General features: G+C 45.5%; 1 protein-coding gene across 1 annotated transcript; it reads right to left on the reverse strand.

The window, feature by feature from the left end:
• On the reverse strand, positions 1-25,845 carry LOC102564392 (acyl-CoA (8-3)-desaturase). The gene is made up of 12 exons (XM_006274892.4): positions 25,560-25,845; positions 12,517-12,627; positions 11,857-12,054; positions 9,671-9,769; positions 9,322-9,450; positions 7,580-7,637; positions 6,962-7,038; positions 5,689-5,786; positions 5,177-5,273; positions 3,109-3,188; positions 2,429-2,554; positions 1-847 (listed from the first exon to the last, which is right to left on the reverse strand). The coding sequence occupies exons 1-12, from the start codon at positions 25,785-25,787 to the stop codon at positions 796-798; spliced, it is 1,353 nt and encodes a 450-aa protein (XP_006274954.1). The 5' UTR covers positions 25,788-25,845; the 3' UTR covers positions 1-795.
• Positions 25,846-26,639: the final 794 nt, after the last annotated feature.

Raw genomic sequence — 26,639 nt, forward strand, 5'->3', positions numbered from 1 at the left:
GTGATTTAGCTTCTTTATCCCTCTGTGTGAGTTTATTTCCCCCATTTTTCCTGTGTTTAATTTACAACAAATAGATGAACTCCTTGAATATTTCCTTTTCCATTTTTCTACCACCATCATTTCTTCTTTTTCAGTACAGTTAGTTTTCTCCTGCACATTATTTCCCAAGGTAAAGCAATTCAGAAATACTTAAGCTTCCTTGTTCTGAAATGATGTTGTTGTGATGGTCCATGTGTAAGAGGCAAGACTTCTTGAGGGTTCTATCTTTTATTGGACCAATGACATGGTTGAGAGAGACGTGACAAGCCTTTGAATACCACAGTGCACTTCTTCAGGTCTTCCTCAGCTGATACCAGAAAGTTTGTCTGTGTCTATCCGACCCATGAAGTTAGTCTAATAAAAGCTAGCACCCAGAAGAATTCTTGCCTTAAACTTCCTTAAAACTCTGTCACTCACGGAAAGAGTCAGGCTGGTCTCTCTCTTGTATTCACAGCAAGTAACATATTAGTAGAGAGATAAAGAGAGTCTTTTCTTATTATTTATAAAGCCCCTTTTCTACAAGGCTCAGCTCAAATAGCCTACTGATTCATCATGTCCCTAAACACAGCCACAGAAAGCAGCAGATGAAGTATCAGTTTCAGAGCTAGGAGAAATATCTTGAAAGTCCACATTCATACTGAAATAAAGCATCTCCCTTGCTCCCTAGCAAAGCACAAGGCTATCCCTGAGATCCAGTGGTCTGCTGTGTAGTTTTTTATGGTAGCTTACATGGAGAAATTTTGTGTTGTATGTTTCTTATCCATGCAGATAGGCCTCAAGCCAGTGTTCCCCAGAATCTTTCAAGGTGCTGTAAAGACAAGAGTAATAAGCTCAGTTCATCATAGGCAGTGAAAAGATGAAAAGGTGGTAATCTGCTAAGTGGTCTCAATGGAGAAAGTGGAGTGAGAGATGGCAAACTATCCTTTTGAAAGAAGCAGCCTTGGAAAGAGAGTGAGGTGGGAGGGATGGACTGAAAATCAGGAGCAAGAGAGGCATCTAAAGGTTGTCAACATGAGAAAATGAAGAAGCACTGAAAAGAAAAAGGAGTTTAAGAGACAAGAAGTAGGAAAGTCTTCTTTGATGGGGGGTCATAGATTCCCTGAAAAAAACATGTCATGACACTGAGCCAAGGGGGTTGAGGGAGTTGACGGCAGAGATGGAATGAGAAGGGACTTGGATGTGAGGAGTCACCAGATAGACAGAGGTGCAGTAGACTACTTGGACAGACAAGAGAAGACAGATAGAAGGAGCCCATATAATTGGGGGAAAATGGAGCAAGAGAGTGTGGAGGAATATGAATGGTTATTTTCTGTCTGCATAGCAGTTAAAGTCACTTACATTCTTCATCCAGCTATGGCTACATTATTATAAGAAAGATTCCCAGACTCCTCATACCTTGGGGTCTCATCCTCTTACTTATTTGCTTAAATTTGTTACTGGATCTATTGGCAGTATTGAAGCTAAACACATGCCTGCTTGCAGAAGTGGGGCCTTTCACATGGTATAAATAATAATGAAAATAATTTTGATAGGCAGGAAAGAATCCATAATAGAATATTTTCATTACAGGTGGTTGTATAGGTTAAAACCAAAACAGTTCCCATGGGGGGAAAAAAAGCCTTTTTTGCGGCAAGTTATAATTTATTAATTTTTTTTATCAAATCAAAGAAACAATGAAAACAAACTAATCAGTCTTCTGTCTTTCTTTTAATTCATCCTCCTATGCAGATCAACAAAAGATTAAAGAATGTACTCCTTTTCAATTTTCTCATCCTTATGTTGTACTACTTTGTATTTGGTCCTCATACCTCTACTGTTAGGTTTCTTGTGTGTGCCATTGGCTCTGGGAACTGTCATTCATTTATGACTGTGACATTCATGGTATTTTTGAGTGAATATATGAAAAGGGACAAATAGGCTCCATTAAAAATGCTTCATTTTGCCTGGATTTGGGCTGAGAATGTAGTTAAATACCTTGATGTTCATTTGCATGAGCATTTACTGAACTAGATCTCAGAATTTACAGAGTTTCACAAAGGTTAATTCTCTGACCTTGCTACTCACACAGGCCTTCCTCTTAAAGTGTATATGGATAAATCTGATATTCCTTTTCCTTTTATAGTTCTGGGCAGTTTCAGATATTTGTTCATATTTTGGAAGGGTTGCATATAAGAGAAGTATGTGACTAGACAGCATCTGGTGAAAAACTCCAATATACTCCAATACTCTTCATGCTCTAATACCCTGAGCTATTGAACCCCATATTTACCTTACATATTTCTGCAGACCCATATCTCTAATCTTTTCTCAAACTTCTCCTCTACTGTAGGCTGTATCCCTGCCTAGCTGTACACTAGTGTGCAAACCCATTCTCTTAATTGTCACTTACCACAAAATGTCTGCAAGGGCAGTGAGCAAGGTCTTGGTTTTGTACTCAATGCCATGCTTGGCGCAGAGAGATTTCACCAAGGGGGCTGCCTTCCACAAGTTATGTCGAGGCATTGTGGGGAAAAGGCTGTGATAAGAGAAAGAAAGGCAGGTCACAAAGGGCTCCTACATATGTGCGTGGAGCCTACTCTGACACGCTGGAAATCCAGGATGTTAGAGCAGACTCAATTAATCGAGTCTGTTAGAGCACAGAAATTGGCAGCCTTCTGTGTCACATGTATCAGTATCCCCATGCATCCTGCACTGGAAAAATGGTGACAAGGCACTACTTTGAAATAAAACATGTTCAATGAGCTTTAGTTCAAAGCATCCTGCTGCCATTTTTTCAGCACGGGGACATGCAGGGATGATGATACATGTGACATGCAGGCCTTTTAATTAGCGCAGCTTGCTAATTAAAGCACCTGGTGCAGCATCCCAGAGCACAAGTAAAAATGCCCACTGGATTTTGCTCCCTTCTGCCTCCCTGTCCCATAAGGATCCCCTCTCTCTTCATGTTACCAAACTGATTGGTACCTGTATGGTTACAGTGCCTCATATGAAGCCTGGAAGGACTTCCTCTTTCTTATACTCAGAGGGATCCCCTGATATTCTCACTCTTCTCCCCATACCCATACTCACTGGTGCTCAATTTGGAAGTCTAGGTGCCCAGTGAACCAGTCATTGAACAAGGACTGATGCACATTGCATGTTGCTTCAAGCTGAAAAAGAAAAATGGAAAGAAAAGTATGTTCTGTTTTTCATAAGTATGCAAAAAAAAAAATTCTCATTTTTGTCTAGCCTAAGCAGTTACCTTTGCTGAGAATCATGGGTATCATTTACCTAAAGATGAAATGAGGTCTGAATGTGAGTAGTATCCTGGAATGTGGGATAAGTATTGCCTTATGTAGAATTATAGAGAAATAGGGCTTGAAGGGACCTCAGAACTCATCTAATCCAGGATTGTCAAGCGTATGACCCACAGGCCACATCTGGTCTGCAGGGCCCCATCATCTGGCCCCCAGTGCTGTCGCTGAGTTTGAACTGGTTCACCTGAGGGCGAGGCCCAGGATGTGCACTGCACACAGCACCCATTCTGCCATTCCAGGATGAACACCAGGAAGTGTGTCTGCTCCAGCCAGTCTGGGACCCAAAATATATGTGGTGTCCACAGGTACCACATGGAGTGCAGGCCCCAGGGTGGCTGGAGAAGGTACCATGTGAGGCATAGTCCCAGACCAGCTGCTGGGCACACCATATACAGCACAGGCCCCAGAGCAGCTGGAATGGGTGCCATGTGTAGTGCAGTCCAGCAACAGTGAGTGCCACCAGTAGTGTGCCCACTCCAGCTGCTCTAATAGCACCTGCCTACACTGCACTGCACCACCTGCAAAACCCATTTGAACTGTTTTGGCATCTGTGCTGCACATGCCATCCACTCTGACTGCTCTGGGACACATGCTGAATCTGAGTTTCATGGGTCCATTGGATCAGTTCAGCCCATGGGCAGGCCATATGTCAGTCATCTAGTCCACAGAGCAACAGACAAAGCCCAGAACCATGGGAAAAACAAACATTCTCCACTGCTTTGCAATGTAGGGACAGCAAGCATAACTCTACGCATCACACCCTCTAACTTGATAAACAGAACTTCACTTCCTATATCCATTCCTTAAATTTATCCCAGCTGCTCTAATCATCTTTCATAACTAAAACAGTTGTGGAGCTCTGCTTCATTCTCCCATTGCTGAACACTGTCTCTCCAATATCCAGCAACCTGTGGGGATGGGAATTGCGAGGCTCCTGGTCCTCCAACTGTTGCTCTTTACAGAGAACTCAAGATATAACTAATTCTCCTCCCTGGCAAATGCTTGTTCAACCTCTTGAAAATGCCAATGATGGAGTTTCCACCATTTCCCTATGTAGTTTATTCCACTGACTCACTATTCTAATGGTGACGGTGTTTTTCCTGCTATCTAAGCTAAACCTACTTTGCTGCAACTTCAAGCAATTGATGTGAAAAATTCTTGATTCAACTGGAAATAACAAAATAGTTTTTCTTTTGAGATCCACATAAACCAGTGCCTAAGCTTCCCTGAAGATACTTTACCATATCTCCCATTTGAATGGATAGGAGAAATGAACATTGAGAAATCACAAACCATTTTTCTGGCTTCTTTCAAATCTTTCCATGAGAACAGAACTAACTGGGCTTTTCTGTACATAGTATAACTATATCCCATAGTATAACTATATTTACTTAGAAACAAATGTAATTAGAGTGCCCTAGTGTACAGTTATGTCCATTTAAGCATCTCATATCTTCTCCTAAAAATATTTTATCATAATATTCCATTATAGATCTATCTCTGTTCTTCTCCTTAATTTCTTCTCCTTAATCTCAAGAGTGATTATAACTTGAAGGGCTATATTTAACATAAGTCAAGGAAATTTTGCACCAAACTTTTTATCAGTGAAAAAAAAGAAAAAGAAATCTGATTTGTTTTGCCAACAGAAGATCTATTTTCCAAGCAGTTCTTTAAAAGCCTTTTGTCAGGACTCGGCTGTACACCTGAGTGCCATTTATAATTTTCCATCTGTGTCACAAGAAGAAACCCCCAACCCAATTTAGGGTTATAACTCCTAGAAAAGGAGTCCTTCAGCTTCACAACCCCAGACCCCAAGCTTCCAGCAGTGGACAAGATCTTACCTGGGTAGATACCCAGTCCAAGTTCCGATCATAATCAATGTGCATTGGGATGTGGTTCATTTGTGAAATCCAGATAAACCAGGAAGCCTCTATGTATCTGAGCACACAAATATATACATACATAAACACAGTCATTATCCACAATCTACTTTAAAGAGACCTACTATGTTGCCTGGGGAAACTAATGATTTTCCTGTAAAAGTTCTTAAAGGCCAACTTGGTAATGTCCTGGTAACAAGTCTCCCACCCAAACTCACAAGATATTATTTCTGTATTTTCCATCCCATCACTTCTGCATCCCAGTATTTTAGCATCATTGTACTTTTTTAGCAGAGGATCTCACAGCGTTTCCCATAATGATACCCTTCTTTTTCCTGCTTGACTACAGTTACTTAGAAATTGGCAATGTAACTATATTTTTATTATTCCTGCCTGTGCTGAAATCTGCAAATACTGGCAAAAAGCAGGGAATGGACAAGGGCCAGAGAGACAGTGAGCCCAGTGAATATTACCTGGCAAACAAGTAGTACACCATGAAGGTCTTTAATCCCATTAGGGGCACGTACATGAGAAAGATTCGAATGTTATAAGTCACTGTCAAGAACAGCTCCTGTCATAGAGATGCAAAGAAGGCTTCACACAAAAGGCTGCTTATAGTACTACACTCCCCTACCACTCTGTGCTCCAGCCAAAATGGAGCAACAAAAATAAATCATAGAGTTATAAAATCATAGAAAAGGAGAGCTGGAAAGGACTGATCCTTTTCTCAAGGCAGGATCACCCCAAATTAAACCATCCTAAGCAAGTCTTTTTTCTGTTATGCCCCATGTCTATTACTCCACCTATCTAAATCAACATAAATTTTGCCCAGAAATTTCACATGGCAAAGCAAATACTTTTGTGATTTCAAGTCATCCCGCACATGGTAGCTCCCATCCTTCACCATTCACTTGGCTGAGGGGCAAATACCTGAAGACTAAAAATACATAAGAACTGCCATTTACTGGCATTGGCAATGCATAGTGGGTGTGCGCGGGTGCATATGCACCCCCTGAGCTTGGCGGTGCACCCCCTGCAAAAAATGCTGCTGATACTGCTAGTAGCACCTGCCCCCTTCCCCCTCTCATTCCTGACACTGCTGATGGCATCTGCAGGTGGACGCTGACTACCAGTCAGTGTTCGCCACCTCCCGCCCCCACCGCCGACATCACTGCGGCCACCCATGGGAGCTCCCTGCAAAACCTGCCTGCACTGCTGACATTGCTGCAGCAGCCTGAGGGAGCTCCCCACTCGCCACTGTCACGCCCCTGCCGCTGACACCATTGCCGACACCTGCAGGCAGTCACTGTGACCCCCAGCCTGCGAGGGCACGCGGCGTTCATGTTTACTGGGTTGGTCCATGGGTCCATCAAGCCCAGTACCCTGTCTCATACAGTTGCAAAGAGCAGATGCAAAGGAGATGGGTGAACAGGGCATGGCCAGAATTTTTCACTCCTTGTTCCTCTCCAACAGCAGTTTCCAGCATTCAGAGGTTTCGGCAGTTCTGGTCCAGAAGCTGCACTTCCACCTACCATATTCAACACCTACTGAGGGATATTTCCTCCAAGAATTAGTCCAATCCCCTTTTGAAAGAATTAAACTGGGTTAAGATGCTGAGGAAACTCTGCAAGTGAATACTGAATATATTCTATCTCAGTGCTTTGATGACAGAATTGATACATTGGGGACAGGGAAAACTGTGATTATATTTTGCAAAGGTTTCTGGGTAATGCTAAGAATACTTACAAACCACTTTTTGTGCTTGGTTGCAAAATAGATTAAAGCAAGCTGGAAAAAGGGAATTATTGCGAATGGAGCCAAAACTGAGGAAAACAAAGCAAAACAAAACAGAAACACATTAACAATCTTACTGGGTCACAAACTGTGCAGAAATCTAGAAAAATAAAAGGAAGAGATCTTTCTGATGTGGGATTTTCAGTGTGGCATAAAGACAAGGGTGATTTCATCACTTTGCTCCAGGTTTCTATATTGTTTATCTTACTCCATGCTTCCATGCTTCTTCCTATCTCAACTCTTTCTTTCCTCAGCTGATCTTCTTTCCTTGTATATCCCCCCATTTTATGCCTGCTGCACTTTAGCTGTTACCACATGCATCATTTTCAACAGGCAGGCAAGGTTCTTCAAGGAGATGTGATATCTTTTATTTTCAACAGACACACACCAGCTGGCAATCCTGACAATTGGTGGCTAGTTTCCTAAACACCATGATCATCCACCAGACTACAATGTGGAACAGGCTATCCTTTTTCTGTCCTTTAAGGGACATAAAGACAGGGATGAGAAGTTGTAGCTACTGTTGGGTGAAAGCCTCATGGCACTGCCAGGAAGCTTGGAGATACTCACAGCCAAAATACTTGTGCTGATGGTTATAAGGCATGAACTTTTTCTTCTTTTTCCCCAACTAAAAAAGGAGAGGAAGGCATAATAGGTGAGCTGGATTACTAAAAAGCTTTATCAGGCATTTCCCAACCCTATTTAAACAATACCAGAAATCAATCTCTCAGCAGTTTCTCCTGCATTCATCCTGAGAGGAAGGATTTTTTAAAATCCCAAAAATAGAGAATTAGAAGGGAGGAGATATGGATTTTATTTCATCCCTTGTGACTCTGCACACACATGCAGAGGTCACGGAAAGGCAACTGAGTAAGAGGAGCCCAAACATCTCAAAAAGCTGGAGGTGACAGGTACAGAACATTTTCATATTTGTGTCTGAGTTTATTGTTTAATCGTTCTCTTGAAGGAAAGTATTCTAAAGTATTCTCAGCTTCACCAGTATTATGCTATTTGCTGGGGCCTGATTTCACAGAACAACAGGCAATGTCTGTCTCACCCAACAAAGTGGATCACCCAACAAAGTGGATCCCAACAAAGCTATGTTGGGACATATCCTGACACAACTGATCTGCTTCCTTTGGTGACTTCTGTTTATTTCCTAAGTTTCAACCTATTCCACCCTGCTTGAATTCCTGAGAAACTGTGAATACACAAAGGTTCCTACTCCACCTTACTGCTTTTTTTTGTTGTGACTCAGTGTTAAGGGTTAGATGATGGTAAACAGCATGGAATAGAATCACACCTAGGTATATAAGTTTACTTATGTGCTTAGTAAGTTGAATGGAAACTGGCCTTAAGATTTTAGCCCTTCCCTTTCCCCCTTCTAGCAAAATGCTCTGGTGCAAGCCCTAGAATACTAGTTCTAGAGAACACAGACCAGGACTGCCCTTAAAGTTGTCCCAGTAGGCATCCAGGAGACAAAAAACAAATTAGAGGGTAGGTGGCTCAGTGAGATGGAGACTGCTCCAGCAGGGAAGGGGCACTGAGGCAGAAACTATGTCCCTGCTGTTCATCCATTTTATCCAATGAATTTTAGATGCAGAAAAGCCATTCCAAGACACAAAACCTACTCCCTTCCAGTGTAATATTGATCACATGAGGGGCCCTGGCACATGTTATATGTATGGCACAATTAAGGTATTAATTGCACTACAAATTACAATGCTGCTGCATATGCACCCAATTTAAGGCACCATAAAATGGCAAATTAGCCATAAAAATGTTCCACATATAATGTACAAAATTTTTATGGATGTTTGCATGGCACCCTAAATTGAATGTGTGACATGTCCATATATAGGGCTGTGTTGACCCAATGTCCAACAATCAGCTGATTGTTGAAATTAGCTCTAGACAGTGCTGGCTCTCCCAGCCTGGAGCCATTTCACATCTCCAATTGGCTGGGGACTACTCCAGGGCTGATAAGGATGATCATCTGATTGGCAGCACCAACCCAGAAGGCAGCCCCAAGTCTCCAACTGGGTGCAGGGGATCAGAGGCTCCCAGTGGGGGAAGCCAAAGGGATTGCCCTGCCAGGGACTTTAAACCCTATGCCTGGCACCTTGCATGTGTAGCATGGTAGGATATGTGCTTGTTGAGATCAGATCCTATCCCATGATAAATTTAACAAGTGCCAGTGGCCTAAGATGATATATTTCCCAGTCTTGGAGTCCTCCCAGCCCCATATATATTCCCATTCAAATAGATCTTTTTGTTATCCTGTGTTACTTCCAAACATTGCCAACACTCACCTCTGTGGAGAGTATCTTCCCAAAGCTGAATAAGACAGGGTGGAAACCAAGATCAGGGTCTTTTCGAAAGCAGTTGGGTTTGGCATGGTGTTGATTGTGCAGGTGATTCCACCAGCTGGGTGAAAACCCCTGTGGAAAGGTCATAGACTAAAGAAGTCAAACTACAGTACCATGTTATCAAGACATTTATCCATGATTTATCCATTTGTTCAAGAGATATGGCACATCCCCCTCCTTGCTACATTTAGAGCACACACCCTCACAAAAATGTTACCTCAATCTGGAGCTTATCTCATTTGTTAAGCAATCATGTTCAGTATCAAACAGCTTCCTGAGAAGTAGCACTTACTTTCAGAGCAGCTAAGGCTAGATGAAACCTCCGGCTCCATTTTGTATTTCTGAAGACAGAAAAGTGCCCAACATCATGTTGGAACCAGTTCAATTGTGTCTGCAAAAGAACAGAATGGAAATATAAGCGACGGTGTGAGTTTCCCCACACATTGGTGCTGTACCTCTTCCCAGAACTAGATGCTGTTAAGAAAGCTAGAGCCAAGGTGGGCAATTATTTGGGCCCAAGGGCCACATAGGAAGTTTTGATGAGCTGTCACAAGCGAGGTCAGCACTCCCACCTCTTCCCCCCCCCCCAAAACCCTCCCCTCCAACAACACACCAAAATTCCCTATGGGGCTTTCAGTGGGTGGGAAACAGTGTTCAGGGTCAGGGGAGGTGTGATTTGGTCCCTGCATGCCCTGCCCTATGGTGAGGGTGGCAGGGTGGGGGGTATATGGAGCTGTGTGGAGGCGGTATATGTATATGGGGAGGGGCTGCCTGGGAGTCATTTCAGGGATGAGGGGAGGGAGGGGAAGGCAGTGGGCATGTAGATCAGAGCTCAGCCCATCTGTGGCTGCCCCCGCAGCACTCTGCACAGGACTGAGCCCTGCCCAGGGCAGCCAGTCAACACCTGCTGGCCCCAGGCCTAGTCCAGGCCTTGGCTAGCATGAAGCTTCTTGCAGAGCTGTTCCCAGTGTGGCTGCAGCCAGCCAGGTGCTGCTCTGTTCCTCTCACCTTCAGTGGGAGCCACCCGGCTGAATCTTCCCCTCCACCTACAGTGGCACAGCAGTGGCATGAGATGGAGGAGGAGCCACCGCTGGAGATGAGGGGAGCAGAGCAGCACCCAGTCGGCTGCAGCCACACCAGGAACAGCCCCACCAGAAACCGCACATGCTGGCTAGGGTCTGAGCCACCAGGGCTGTTCTGCTTCCTTTGTCTCCAGCTTCAGCTGCGCTCCTGCCCCTGCCCCTGCTTTGCCACTCTGGGTGGGGGGGAAAGCTTCAGCCTGGTGGCTTCTGCCCCAGTGTGGTGGAATCCAGGTCCAGTTCCTGGCCACCTTACATCAGCTCCGCCCACCTGCAGGTGGCTGCTTGTTGCACCAGGCAGGCAGAACAGGTGCAAAACAGCTGGGAGCTGGAGCCAGAACTCCACATGCTGGGGTAGGATCCACCCGTCTGAAGCTTCCCTCCCCCCTGCCTACCCAGAGCGGTGCAGCAGGGGCAGGGGCAGAAGCAGCAGCTGCAGCTGCAAGCAAGGGAAGCAGAACAGCAATGCTGGCCCAGGTCCCAGCTAATGGGTGCAGCTGCCAGTGGGGCTGGTCCTGAAGCAGCTGAAGCTGGCTGGTGCTGCTTTGCTCCCCTTGCCTGCAGTGGCAGCTCCCCTTCCCACTCCTGCCCCTGCTGTACTGCTCTGGGTGGGTGAGCAGGGGGAAGGTTCAACCAGCCAGCTCTTGCTGAAGGAGAGGGGAGCAGAGCAGCACCTGGCCAGCTGCAGTCACACTGGGAACAACCCCAGCAGAAGCTGCACCAGGGACCAAGCCAGCAATAATATGGCATGGGCTGCCCCAGCTGGAGTGGATGGGGCTTGGTCCCATATGGAGCACTGCAGGGGCAGCCACAAGCTAGATCCAGTCAGTTGGCAGGCTGGATCTGGCCTGCAGGCCATATTTTGCCCACCCCTGGGCTAGAACACTAGACCTAAGACCCCTGCCACATGGTATATATATTGTGCAATTCACTGGTTAATTGCACAATAAATTTAAAACATCCACATGTAGCAAAGTAATTATATCACCATAAAAATGTCCTTTCAGCTTTAAAAAAAAGCCAACCGACTGCAAGATTAATGCTTGAAAATACGTAACAACTTTATGGTTGGTTTCTATCCACATTTAATTTAAATGTATAGCAAGGCCCTAGATCACACAGGGGAAACCTGACCATATAGAAAATGATTTTTTGGACTTCTCTTCACAGTAGTCTTACTACTACAGTGAGTAATTTGTATTATTTCTTAAGTTCACAAGTATCACTGGTGTTAATGGTGTCTAGCCAAAGACAGAAGTGTCTGCTTACTACCAGCCAGGTGACAGACTCTCAGCAGAAGAAATTTCAGGGGAATAGCTGCTATAAAACCTTGTAACTAGCCTCATGCATGTTGAAAAAAGAAAACACCTGAGCTATTGTTCTGGGACAGGTAGTTTACCTGTGCAGTAGCGAACAGGGCCGCACCAACAAGGAAAGGCACTAAGGATGCACCAAAGTACCACACAGTGAGCCAGGAAGCAGCATCCAGTACCAGGATGTGCAGGAAAATCAGGAAGAAAAAGAAGTAATTAGGCTGCAGGAGACCCATCTTCTCAACAGTGGCTCGCAGCTCACGGAAGTCCTCCACCAGCAGTTTCTGGGGAGAGACACAACATTACTGCACTCTCTAGGCAGCACAGCGACCTCTGGAGTTAAGAAATAGCCTCCAGACAAAGGGGAAACACTTTGGTATCCCTTTTCTCCAATAGGGGTTTCTGTAGCAAAAAGGGATGTACAATGATTGACAGCTATTGCTATACACAGTAACTGTTTCATCCTAGAGAATATGCCTGTGAGGGGTTCTGAGTGAGATCCCAGTAACAGGGGGGCGGGGGGGAATGGGACCCTGTAACATGCCCACAACCCTAGGGGAGATTTCTGTGATCCTGAGATCTGTCCATGCATTACCTCCCTGGGGTGGGCTCCTCAGCACTCCCATCTGTGATATAATGCTGGATGCACAGTATGTTGGAGAACACAGCTGCCAGTCCATTAATTTTTCCATTTTCCTGCATAGAAGCCCACATCCCATCCCACAGCTGGTTCTCCGAACACTTACATTTTTACTGGGCTCAGAGGTAGATTGATCTGGTGCCAACTCCCCGACTTGCAGTGGTTTTAAATATGTTTTCACCAGCGCTTTATTCGGGTGGAAAGCGGCAAAGGCATCCTAAGAAAGACACAAGCATCGATAGTGAAAAAGGGAAGACGCAGGCCAAATCTCAGGTTGCTCAGTGCTTCAGATTAATAATTGATTTCCATACACCCCAACTCCTTTAATGTCCATGTTACAGTTATTCCCCAGTTCCACTGCTCTGTTTGGCCATTGCTGTTAGGTGTCATCTGCTTCATTACACTGAAAGCCTCTCCTCAAAGATACTAACAGATCCTCAACCTGAACAAGACAATTAATAGGACATAGATTTGCAGTAACTGAGGCAGAAAATGACCATCAACCAAGAGTCTCCATTGCATTGTGAGTTGTGGAGACTTCTTTCTGAGGTCAATACCATTGCTCTACAGTGATCATTCTTTGCCAGGGTTTTTGAAGAGCATGTGTTGGTAGACTTCTCCTCTGGGGCAGGAAAGGAGACTCCCTGTACTGCTGCTTGTCATAACCCAATGATTTTTAGTGCCTCGGCACATTGGAATTTTCCCGCCACATGGAGCTTTCTTTGCACAGTGGATTTCTCAGCTGCAGAGAGAAAACCCCGGTGCAAAAGAGTTCCCGCCACACGTATGCAAATTAGTGTCCCACTATTGGTCAATTCTAAACTATTCCTACGTGGCGGCTAGCAATTGGCTCGCTAGCCGTATAAAAGGTTACAGCAGTTTCTGCCCAAGTTGGAGGACTCCACAACCATCACGTGGGGAACTCTAAGCGTGCTGTGGAGCCTAGCAAACTCCACGTGTGTCTTGGAGGAGGACATAGAGGCCTGATCAGCTTCTAACCACTCCCCGTCATAGTGGAAAGATTGACGTATCCCCCGTGTTGAGCGTGTGGAGTCGTACATCGACGACTCATCTCGGTTTGGTTTGGAAGCGATCTCACTTCTGTTTGTTTGTGTGCAACTGTAACTCAAGCAAGTTTCCTTCCTGCACTGTGACCGTCGGCAGTGTAAGTAAAGCTTTCTTTATACAACCAATACGCTTCCGTGCCTAACTCTACTCCGTCGTGGAAAAACCCCACCTGACGGTCTGGGCTACTGGCCATAGCCTTAGACCGCCCTCGGTCCCGACATGGCGTCACGAACAGGATGCGGGGGAAGACACGATGGAGTTAGAGTTAGTGAGAAACTGCCCTTGGTGCAGTGGAAAATGGCACGTAACAGACACCGAAGAACTAGAGGCGCATATTGCTTATCATCAGGCGGGCGGAACGGGTGAAAGGCCCATCAGCGGCTACTTTTCGCTGAAGGTAGAAGAGAAGGAAGCACATCTTAACCCCGGAGCTTTCGGGTGTGTGATGGGTGGAGAGCGGGTCCTATTTAGATCCCAAGAGGAAGGGGGCACCGTATCCTCAGTCCGAGTGAAACCGGTGGGCGCAGTAGACCCGACCCTCGACCCAAAGTATACCCGCTGCCTGTGATATGTGCAGGAGAAGAAGGATCAATTCAGTTCCCAGGCAGTGTTGTCTAGCTTGAGCAACCATGAGCTCCTGTCCGATCTCCGTGAGAGTTTGGAGATGGAGGGACATGCCGCAGCTGAAGGGGCAGCCCCAAAGTGCGTCAGGGGAAAAATGTTGAGTGTGATGTTCCATACTATGACAACTCTAATGTGGGAAAATGCAAGTTTAAAAGCCCAGCTGCTCGCAGCCGTTCAGGCGGCTAAAGATGCGGCTGTGAGAGAGGATCCTGAGACGCTATTTCAAGATGGCGCCGAGCAAGAAGGGAGCCACGCGGAGGAGCCGGAAAAGATGGGCGGAGCTTCAAAAGAACAAGCAAGAACCCGTCCAGTGGTTCTGCCCACTAAAGTGATGTTGCCTCTGGCGGCCCCGCCTTCTTGCCACAGGGAGGGAGCATTGAGCGGAGGAGAGCATCCGCCCCTCCTACCAGAATCAGTAATGGCTCTAGCAGCAGTTCGCCCTGTGACGACGACCTGCCAGGCAACTGATCCACCGAGTGCAGCTTGTACCACCACCTATCGTGCTCATACTCGAACTGAGTTGCAGGAACTATACAAGGAGTCAAAGATCAAGCCTGAAGAGACCCTAGACGTGTGGTTGGGGCACCTAGTTGTGGAATTTGGGTCCGACTTGCTGGACTTGGAAGAGGCAAGTTTCCTGATCCGGCGGGCCTCGTGGAGTGGAGGGCATGCCATCGACATCAACACAGTGACATTCAACGTTCATTGGCCCATTCTGCTTCCGGCGCTTGCGGCAGGACAAGTCAGTCAGGAATCTCACGCATGGCATGATGGCCGGCCGGAAAAAGCCAGCGTGGAGCAACTTTTGCTGGCCATCATCGGGATCTCATACTGCTCCTGGAACCCCAGAGCATGTGTACTGGGACTGACATCATCCCAGCAGAGAGGGCCATGGCCTCACCGCCATCTGTGAAATCCTGGGACTGTTCCAATAAATCTAAACAGCGTGACAGCCTGTGTTGAGGTCTATGGAGGAAAGAACACCATCGTCCTCCGGATTTTCCTCAACCCAATGGTTGGTCAACTTGCAAGCAACCTTTTGCGTCAGCTTTCGCGATTGTGCATCCTGATGAAGTCGAAAACACCCAGCGACTGGGAGCATCGATCTACTGTATACCCGATCGAGGCTCAGGGCGCAAGCCATAGCGAATCTGATCATCAACCGTTGCCGCAGAGAACGCCCGAAGAGCGAATCATGTTTGGGTTCCTCATAAACCATTCTGGGCTCACCATACGACAGCTCCGAATCCTGGGGGACGTGGGCCAATGGCAACTGGCCTATGAACTGGGTTTTCAGTATCCAGACAAGCTAGACGACGACTCCTCGACATTGTCATCGATGTTTTCATCTTGCTGAACGTGGATAAAACCCCGCGGTGTTTGCCATCTACTTCCGCGTTGGTTGTATCCACGAGCGTGCGAGAGAAAAATCGTCCAAAGAGGAGCCGTGCCCGAGCACCTGTATTGTGTGCTGTGCAAAGCGGGAAGCGGCGACAAATCTTGCTGACTGCCCTATCGTGTGCGGTTCCATGTAAATATTGTAATATAGGTTAATTTATTGTTTTGAGGATTTTTCTTTTTACAGGTCCAGGACTCAAAGTGTGTGGTGGAGGGAAGTCCCGAGACAGAGAAAGAGAACATCATTGAAGAAGCGAGGGCCTGACTTGTGACTTTGCCATGACACCTACTGAAGTTCTGATAGTTGAATTTCTTGTTATGAATATAATTATGTGTCTGTGTGTTAGTGCTGGCTGTTATCTGATTCGATCCTTAGAGGACGAACTTATTTTGTTCTGCTATTCCAGTCCATGTTCATGTTTGGCCCTAGTGATGAGAGAGACGTGTCCTACTATTTTTCTGTTCCTGCAACAGATAAAAATTGCCATAGAGCTACTCCTTCTCACAACTAAGTGACAAACTCAATAGCAACCTTTCCTCCAGTAAATACTCCAAACCCATATCCAACCATTCTTTCTCTGTCTGTCACACACAGAAACTTAGATAAACAGAGAGCCATTTCTTCTACAGATTAGGAATGTGGGAGGAAAGACACATAATCATTATTCTGCTTTACACCCTCTACCACAGGGGCGGGCAATTATTTTGGGCGGCAGGTCGCTTACTGAGTTTTGGCAAGCCACCGAGGGCCACATGACAGGCAGCTGGGGCAGATAAATATTAATTTTCTAAATTTTTTAGGGGTCCCACAGGCCAGATGGAATGGCCTGGAGGGCTGCATTGGGCCTTGGTAGAGCATTTTGCCCACTCCTGCTCTACCAGGTGAACAGATGACAGGGATATATTGACAGGTCACCTCATTCTTATTGCACACCTCAAGGGGTAATGCAGTCACCTGTGAGTCCTGGATCCTAGGTCTTTCCCTTCTTGCACAGCAGGGGTTTGAGCCTGGGTGCCTCTGAATTCCTAACATAGGATTCCAATCACTTGGGTCAGCTACTTGCCAGTGCTTTCTCCAATGCTCTTTCTAAAGCTGAGACACCAATATAGCCATTGAAAAAATGAATATAAGACAGGATAACTTTCTGCCTTAATGCAAGCCAGCACCCTTCTAAAACCCAGGGATCTCTTCCTTCAGCTCAGCATCTACCTCACTGACCTACATACCCTTTGGCTTATACCTTTCATCCAGACCCCACAAATCTTGTACATATCTTCCACTCATGACTATCCAGTAGAGCAGCTTTGAAAGAAGCACTGGAAAAGGGTCTGGAAAATGGCTTTGGTGTGGTAATTAGTCTGGGAAACCATAGAAATTTAATTTCTTAACACCTATGGATGAGGTGGGGGAGGTGAACACAGGACCTACAGCTTCCCAAATGAATACTTCAGTCACATAGCTATTTAAAGGAAAATAATCTCTCCCATTTTGTTGCCAGTAATTATGCCAAGTTTGAGCACACATGTAACCTTCCCTGCATGCTGGGCTAAGTGGCCAGGAGATTAATTCCAAGCTGTACATAAATGGCATTTTTAGTCCTTAGAAAACCATGTAGATGACCAAATCTGGACACCTCGACAGCTAAGAAAGAACAGCATGTGATCCTGAGTGTTTTTTCATTGGGAGTTGGATCAAGCCTTAAATCACTGATTCTCACTCAGGGTGCTATGGTATACTAGGGTGCCTTGAGATCATTTCAAGTGTTCCAAGGACTGCCATGCAATATTAACATTGTTAGGTATGTGAACTGGATTCATGACTAAACCTAGAGATTTCAAATAGGAATCCATAGTGTTAAAAACATCTTGATCTGTTATGGTCTTTGTTAGTTCTTAGTAAGGAAATAATTGCTCTATTCTTTTTCTGTTGTCAAGAAATGAGTGAAAAGTAAGAATTGGAATTTTCCAAGAGATACCTCAAGTCTAATGAGGGGTGCCTCAAGCTGAACGAGGGGTGCTTTTAGTCAAAAAATTTAAGAATTACTTCCATAAAGCATAGTATCTAGGGAACAGGAACCTTGTTTTTTAAGCTGCCTGTAAAGTGCTCTGTACACTTATGTGACCCTAACATAATGATATTTCTGCAGGGCTACCAAAATGAAGGTCTTTCCCTCACCTATCCTTAGAAATGTAATCACTGTGATTACCATATTTATTGGTTACCATATTTATCAGACTTCCTCAGCCTGATGAAGGGTTTTTGAATCTGAAAGCTTGCTATAATTTTTTTCCTAACTATTTAAGTTGGTCTAATAAAAGATACCATATTCACGCAAAGAACCTTGTCTGCCTTAGTAGACAACTGGCTTTTTCCACCCTTCAACTACACTATCTCCAAAATTCATCCTGACCTTTGCTGAAAGACTCTGGCCAATGTTTGGGTTGCTTTTTCTTGCTACAACTGCAGCTTCTGTCCTTCTGGATTTTGTATTCCTCTTCCTCCAGCTCATCCCAAACTCCTCCCCCATGGGTGACTGGTGCCTGAGTCTGAGGGGCACCAGATCACCACTGGGGTGGGGGGTCCCCAGCGGCCAATCACCAAGCCAGCGGTAAAACCAGAACTGCACTTCCACTAGCACTTCCGATTTCATGGCTGGCACTTCCAGGGGGTGCACGGCCGATCTCAGGGAGAGCACATGCTCCTGCGTGCACCCCCTACATGCCGCCAATGTCCTCCCCTATTCAATATCTTCATTTCTTTCACCCTCTTTCAAAATGCACCTGTAGCATTCTATTTTGTTTTGCACAGCCATCCAAGTAGTCAATGCCAAACCTACTCCCAGCCCTTTGCCTCCTTCAAAAAAAATTCAGGGAATCTTTCTTTCTGTAAAACATTGCATCTATGATGATTTGACAACCCTCTGTGCCTCTCTTTTTTCTTATGATGTTGTGCCAGCTCAGTCTACAAGACTGCTCCCTTTCAGGGAATACTTTTCACAGGTGAGAAGGAGCCCTTAAGTCTCCTAGTTTGATCACTTTCATACCAGTGACCATAGGATACCTCCAGCAATTCCTGCACCTACCCGTAACTGCTAGCTCAGCTTCAGCCTATCTTTTGAAGAGCCCCCCAGTATTGATATACAAGTCTCAGAAGACCAAGAATCCACAAAAACACTTTTAAATTAGTTCAGTCAGTAAGTACCCTCACTGGGAAAATATGTACCTATTGTCAGACTGACTTATCTAGCCTCAGCTTCTGGTGAATGAAACATTAATGTCCTAAAAGCCCTCAGTCAGCAGAAAAATTCTCTACAGGTTGGCACTTGTGCATTGTGATCAAGTCACTCCTGAATCTTCTTCTAGTTCAGTTAAATAACTTGGATGTTTTAGTCTTATACTATGAGGAAGGTTTCTTAGTTGGTGAATTACCTTGCTCTGAACACTTCCAATTTACAGGTTTCCCTCGATTTATGCTGTTCCCGGAGAATGGTGCATAAATAGAATTTGCATAAAGCGAACCCACTTTACAATGTAACAAATAGGGATAGGTTCCCATGGCAGGGAGGGAGGGACGAAGTGAGGCTGGGATTAGGGAAGGGGCAAGGGGAGGGGTGCCACTCCTGGAGCTGCACAAGGCAGCAAAGCAGAGGGAACAGAGTGGCATTCACCCCAGCCCTGGCTGCAGAGGCCCCAGAAGTGGCTGGCACCAGCTGCCTGGAGCCGCTGGGCTGCACCGTGCTCTGCCCATCCCCACTCACCTCTGCTCCTGGGCTGCACTGTGCCCTGGTGCAGGCAGCTGGTGTCAGCTGCTTCGGGGGCTGCTGGAACCAGGGATGGGGTGAGTGCTGCGCCCTGCGCTGCCCGGGGCTCCACTTGTCCGCACTCACCGCAGCCCATGCTGGAGCGGCCCCGGAAGCAGCCGACACCAGCTGCCTGCACCACAGCATGGCACAGCCCAGGAGCTGGGGTGAGCCCAGGTGCAGGAGGACAGGCGGAGCATGGTGCAGCCCAGTGGCTGCAGGCAGCTGGTGCCGGCCGCTCCCAGGGCCACTGCAGCCCCGGCTGGGGTGAGTGGGGCCACGGCCCTTTCCTCTCCCCTCACAGACTTACCTGCTTGGGTTGGGGGCATCTATGCTGATTGCATAAGAGCAAATTTACCTCGTATATAATGAATTATGGGTCTAAATACGCTCATTGCATAAGACCACCAGAGTGAGTAGGTTCTGTAGTTCAATGACAGCCAATCTTTTTGATAGACTTGACACAAAACTAGGCCCACATCCTCCCTGCGTCCCATTTTGATCCCCATCTCCTGTCTGATCTACTGCTTTGCTTGCTGCTTCTAGACCTGTGCTCCCTGCTTAATCTCCTGCTCTGCTTCCTGCTTTCTTCCTGTGCTTCATGCCCTATCCGCCACTTTGCTTTCTGCTCCTTTCCAACTCTGCTGAATGCCACACAGAGAGGCTGTTAATGCCACTGTGGGGCAGTTGATTGTCTGTATTGAGTCTTGCCTCTCCTTAGCCTGGTTTTGTAGGTGCTAATTGATGCTCGTTAAGTCGTTACGTAGTAGCTAGGTCCTGTGTATTGAGCTGGTCCCTGAGTCCCTGGTCCCTGAATGAATCATGACTGATTGATTGGTAACACGGGAGCTTAGCAGCCAGGCCTGAAGTAGTGTCTCCCCTCCCCGCCCCAAGACAGACACAGTCAGTCCCACAAGCACCCATGGCAGTTTTTCTTGTCCGCAGCTTGAGGGGCAGTTCCCCCCAAACCCCTGTACCAATCTTCTTGAAACTTGGCAGGCTTTGTGGCCTCAGCAAGAGCTACCACCCCTGCAGTCTTAACCCCCCTGTGTTGTAACACATAGATGTGCCAGGAGTTTTGCTTTCAAGAATTTGGGGTGCAGTTCCCCCCAAACGCCTGCACCGATCTTCTTGAAACTTTGCAGACTTTGTGGCCTCTGTGTAGGATACCACCTCTGCAGTTTTCACCCTCCTATGTTGTAATGCCTAGAAGTGACATGAAGTTTGCTTTCAAGAATTTGCGGTGCAGTTTCCCCCAAACCCCTGCACTGATCTCCTTGAAACTTGGCAGGATTCATGATCTCTATGCAGAGTCTACCACTCCTGAAAATTTCATCCAAATCGGACAAAACCCCCCCAAAGTTATAGATATTTTATTGTTTCCCCATTGTACCCTATGGCCAGATCACCAAGAGGCTCCGAACCACTTCGGGAAGCCGAACGAGGCCAGCGCTTCGACACAGATATGCTGCTTCGGACCCCAAAGCATCCAAAGCTTCTCCGGATCCAAAGCTCTGTCCCAAGCCTCGCACAGCCCTAGATGGAAGTGATACACTTTCTGCTGAAGTTTACGTTGTAACCTTGACAGTGCTGAGAAAAGGGTACAGTACAGCTGTTCCTATGCTTTACTTGAAGGCAAAAGGAAGAGAGTGAATGCATAAAGGAAGTAGTAAAAAATACCACCACTGTTTAGGCCAATTGTTTTACCAGTAGTGATTCTGAACCTGACAGTCTCGAGCAGATGAGGACACCAGTTAGAAAACTCATGCTGGGACCATGAGGCAGTGAATCATACTCTCTAATGTGTCTTACATTTTATTTCATTTCCAGGGCACAGCATGGGTTCAAAGAAAAAAGACCTCGCTCCACCTCAGTTCCTTCTAAGAGGCCATATCAAAATATATCGAGCTGTTTATCTGTGATATCAAAGGATTAGTCACCTCCAGCCCTGACACTCGCAAGACTGTGCAAATGATGAACCTTCCCTCCACAGAAACAGGTGCATTGTGGGTGGAGTTGGCATTCTTTTGGAGAATTTCACTGTTTCCTAAGGCTTCCAGTTCAAATATTACCAGACCATAATAATTTCTGAGGTTCAACAGGGTATATTTATTATTTTTTACTGCATTGCAGAGATGTACTCTACAAACGCAGTTTTACTGGGTTTTATTCTTATTAGGCAATTAAAAGCAGGAGAAAAAATGAATGTATCTGTTTTTGCCATGCCTCAAGGCACTACTGTCTAACCACTGCATTGTACTATGTAGAAGATAAATGCAATATTAAGAACTGAAGTACTGGGAAGAACAAAGAGGAGACATCTATCTTAACCTACTGAAATGAGCCAGTAAAAGGAAACAGTTACCGACCGGATCCACTACAGACTAAAAGATGAATATTTAGGGTGCAGACACACGTACCACTTGAATCATTCTAAGAAAGTCACTGACTGGAAACCAATTCATAATTGTTTCTAGAAGGAAGTGTCCACATGTAGACTGCTTATGAGTTCTAAGCACTGGGGTGTATGGGTTAAGAGTAGTGCAGTGTGGGATGCCTGGAGGAATGACCAGACACAAGGCACAAATGCACTGTATCTGCACATAACATTGTATTGGATCAAGGGGGACCAGCTTAAAATAGCACTCCATTTTCCCAGTGTGTTTTTGAAATGTTCCAGGAATTTTAAAAACAGTCTAAAGGGGAACTGTGGCCTTGATCATCTTATGGTCCGATGGCTAGGTAACTAGCTACGGGGTTGGACCCAAAGAGTACTAGTTGACAGGAGCAAATCAACGTGGTGCAGGGTGACCAGTGGAGTCCCTCAGGGCTTTGTACTTGGCCTGATACTCTTTAACATCTTCATTAACATTCTGGATTCAGGAGTCAGATGTGAACCAGCAAAGTTCGCAGATGATACCAAATTATGGGAGAGGGCGGTCGCACCGCAGGACAGGCTGGGGATACAAGTTGACTTGGACACACTCTCAAGCTGGGCTGACCAAAACCTGATGGCCTTCAATTTAGAGAAGTGTAAGGTGCTGCACCTTGGTAGGAAGAACCTTCAACATACTTACAGGCTCAGCAGTGCTACGCTTGTTAGCACCATGACCAGATGGGACTTGGGGTCTTGATTGACCACAAGATGAATATGAGCCACCAATGGGATGCTGTGGCTGGTAAAGCAAACCAACTCTGGCGTGCATCCACCGATGCATCTTAAGCAAAACCAGGGAAGTCATCCTCCCACTTTACTCAGCCCTGGTTAGACCGTAACTGGAGTACGGCATCCAGTATTGGGCCTCCTACTTCAGAAGGGATGTGGAGAAGCTTGAGAGAGTACAGAGGAGAGCCACTCATATGATCCAAGGCCTGGAGGGCAGACCACATGTGGAGCGGCTGAGGGACTTGGAACTCTTCAGTCTGGGAAAGAGAAGGCTCAGGGAGGACTTGGTAGCAGCCTACAATTACATAAGAGGGGTACATCAGGACCTGGGAGAACAGCTGTTCACCAGGGCTCCCCAAGGGATAACAAGGTCTAACGGCCATAAACTCCAGGAAGGCCAGTTTAGACTAGACATAAGAAAATAGTTCTTTATAGTGTGAGTGTCCAAGGTCTGGAACAAACTCCCCCCAGAAGTGATGCAAGCACCTGCTCTGGACACTTTAAAAAAAACATATGGATGTATTTCTTGCTGGGGTCACTTGATCCCAGCTGACTTCCTGCCTATGGCAGGGGGCTGGGCTCGATGATCTCATGAGGTCCCTTCCAGCCCCTAATGTCTATGAAACCTATGAAATGAAGTGGCCTGAACATTTAGGCTTCTCAACTACCTATAGATGTGCTGGTTCATGTTCTAATTAGAACACTCCAGCAGTGCCTCACCATTGCATGTATTAAGCTCCCCTGCCCTTCCCTCATGTTTTAAATTGGCTGCAGGGGCACTTTAACTAAAGCCACCACACAGATGCTTTAAAATGCAGGGGGCTTAATACACATGGTGATGAGCCATTTTAATTAAAGTGGCTGTCAGGGAACTGCTCTAATTAAAACAGCTCCTCCTCACCCCCAAGCACGTGTATAGGTACCTTGGGTTTTAAAGTGTATATTAAACATCTTTTAAGTATTATAGCCATTCACACCCTCAGGCCATAAACACAAGACTGATTTCCCCAAGGGAAAATAAGTCTTTTATTCTGGGATCTTACAGATATACAAACCCATTGTCCCACCTTTAGTACAAGTGAAGAACCTGTTACTTTTAAATAATAATTTTCCCCCAGGACATTTGGGACTAATCAGAGTTAACTGGTAGTCACAGTGCATATGTAAACAACTATCAGAGCCTATTTTAATGTATGTCAAACATGGGAAAATCAGCTCTGATATATACCAGTTGTTTGTTTTTAACCATAATGCATCTCAGTAAGTATAAATACAGAATACAGTCTTACATGAAGGGCAACTAAAAAGTACCTAAGTCATTCCTGGATTTTACAGCAAAGCAGAACTGGAGAGGTTTTGGGGAGCTACAGGCAGGCAAAGAGAAACTGGAGGGGTTGACTAATGGAAAACCCTGACACATTAGACAGTTTCTTGCCTGATGGAAAATTTTAAGGCAATCCATATGCCTTCCTTCTGCTCTTCTCACACAGCCACAACCAGTCATATCTCCCTATAACCAAGTTGTTACTGCTTCTTCCCTACCTTTCAGTGGGCCTCTTGTTATTCCTTCCCTCTTTCCCCTGCCAAGTGCCAGGAAGTTGTTGGTCTAAGGTGACAGGGAAATGATCATATGTTCCTCAGACCTACGTATAAGCAGGATTAATGATATTTTTACTCCCCACAGAGGCCTGGGTACTGAGGTGCTAATCTTCATGGAACAAAAGATGAAGAGGCATCCTTAATTTCCTTACAGTAGGTTAGAACCAACTAGCAGGGGGTGACCACAGCATAGACTATGGGTTCATTAGTGAATACAGAGAAGAAAAGATAGGTTTGTGTTGCTATTGTAGAAGAAAAAAACAACAGTACATAGCAAAGTTCCAGATATAGCTTAGTTGATAGTGGAAAGGAGACAGTTAATTAAAAATTAAGCTAAAGCTGGAAATAAGGGAAAGAGGATGTAGCTCTCAGATGGACCTACAGGCATGTCGCATCTTAAGCAGGGGTTAGGTTCTGAACTCAGTGCGTAAGGCAAAAATCGCGTATAGTTAAATTGCATATTACCTGCCAGTGATTTGACTAGCAGTGACTGCCTCTGCCTCCAAAACCTGCTGCCGCCACCGCGGAGCCGTGCTTAGAGCTGTGCAGCCAGCGGCAGTGGCACAGCGCGGGGTGGTGGTGGGGATGGCTGTGTGCCGCCTGGCCACCACCACACTGCCAAAACCTCCTGCCGCCGCTGCAAACTCAAGCCCCGCCCCACTCCGCATATAGTTGAATTCGTGCAAGTTAAATGCACGTATGATGCGACTGTACTGTATAAGCTAAAAGTTGGAGTAAGCCATTTCTAGGCATTCCTTATAAACTTTGTAAGTTTCATAGAAACTTACACGATTTCACCAATGGATATCTGAGGCACAGAGAAGCTATGAGATTTGCTGAGGGTCACAGACAATACCTGTCAGGGTAGGGAGTTACATCTGGCTCTTTCAGGTCTCGAGCCCATGCTCTAATACAGACTGCATTTCTAGGGTGAATACGCACAACTACTGCAGCAAATACAACATTCTGCAAATAAGCTGTGAGCTTTTCTTAAGCTTTTCTCTGAACAATCCTGTAAGTTCATTCACAGAAAACAAGACCCAAAGATTCTTGCAGAAATTCCCAGCAAATTTAGTGTGGAGAATTCTTCATGATTATCAGCAATTTTTTTCCTCAGGCCCATTCTCAAATATCCTTCCTGCTGATCTTTAGATCATTATTCCACTTTCCTAGCCTTCCACCTGATGCATACCTTTGAAATTTCTCTCTGCCTCTGGGAATTCTCCAACTGTGCCCACTGGTTCAAAATAATACCTCTACCTTCATAATCTCCCTTAGGATATTGTGTCTTCCCTAGGTCCTTTACCTTAAATAATACTCTATCTCTCTGGACATTGACTTCTCTATTGCTCTCTTCCTCTTTTGTTAACTATGTCACTCTGTCATCCAGCCAAGCATAGGTACCCTCCCTCAGGTCTCATCATGCCATCCTACTTTGTATTGTGGCTGATAGGACATCATACACTTGTGCTGCTCCCCCTTTTCAGGTCTTACCGTAGCATCTTGCCCTGCATAATGGCTGATTACCCGCTTGCCTCCAGGGTGCACCAGGTAGAACTTGCTGATATCGTAGACTTTCCTGTCAATTACCAGCCACCGGCCCTTCCCTGAGGTCCCATGGCCCCAGCCAGTATGGACTGCAATCTCCTCCCAAGTAAAATGTTGGGTAAAATCTGGAACAGGCTCTGACTTCTCTTTTGAGGGACCAGACTGTGGTGGCATCTTCACTTCTAGCTACACAATTTGCACTCAGATTTTCTGTTCCCAGGTCTGCTGTCAAACTGTTCAGATGGAAACTGGACCAGTTTTATCCTTTCTTCACTATTTGATTTATGGCATTTAATATTCTGACACACCACACACCCAGCAAAAAGTTTCCACCAGCCTATTGACTCCAACTTTCTCAGACGCACCCTTCGCAGAACCTCCTCCTTTCTCAATTACTTCTAGCTCCTTAGACACATTACTCAATAAAATGCCTGCTCAGTCTTTTCCTTTAAAAATAATATTTTAAATGTTGACTGGTTATATTGTTGTTATTTAGAATTCTTATAAAGTTAACTGACTATCACTGTATATTTGAAGATGTCTTGTTGAATACTATTTTTACATGTAAACCAAAAGCTTTGCTAAGGTAACATAATATGCCATCAGGAAAGAGGTCTTAACAAAGTACAGAAAGCTCTGTGGGGTATACATTCTGCAGAAAGTGTTTCCTTACCTTTTCTCCCAATGATTATGATTTACCTACGAGAGAAATATTTGCCTGGAAGTTTCAGCCCCGAGCAGGGAAATTTTCAGTAGACTTTTATAGATTTAACAACATCATGAAAACCCACAGTTACAAAATAATAGCAGGTGCTCTTGGTTTCACCATATACAAGAAATTTCTGAAAGTTTATTATAGACAATAATTTTATTGCATTAAAGATTGTATGTAGAGCAAATAGCTCTTATGTACTCTTCTACACTCCACATCAATTTACAAATCTGCACTAGGGAGGATGATACCAAATTTTGCACTAGCATAGGGCTAAGAACCCTTTATCTTTGGGGGAAAAAGTGAAAATAGGT

This window comes from Alligator mississippiensis, chromosome 2 (genome assembly GCF_030867095.1).
Source record: "Alligator mississippiensis isolate rAllMis1 chromosome 2, rAllMis1, whole genome shotgun sequence".
In the NCBI taxonomy this organism is placed as follows: domain Eukaryota; kingdom Metazoa; phylum Chordata; order Crocodylia; family Alligatoridae; genus Alligator; species Alligator mississippiensis.

Coding starts and splice junctions, on each gene's coding strand:
- LOC102564392 (XM_006274892.4), bottom strand. CDS start 25,787: ATGCCACCACAGTCTGGTCCCTCAAAAGAGAAGTCAGAGCCTGTTCCA. Junction 7,638..9,321: donor GGAAGATACTCTCCACAGAG/GTGAGTGTTGGC, acceptor CTCCTTTTTTAG/TTGGGGAAAAAGAAGAAAAA. Junction 2,555..3,108: donor GACTTCCAAATTGAGCACCA/GTGAGTATGGGT, acceptor CTCTTATCACAG/CCTTTTCCCCACAATGCCTC.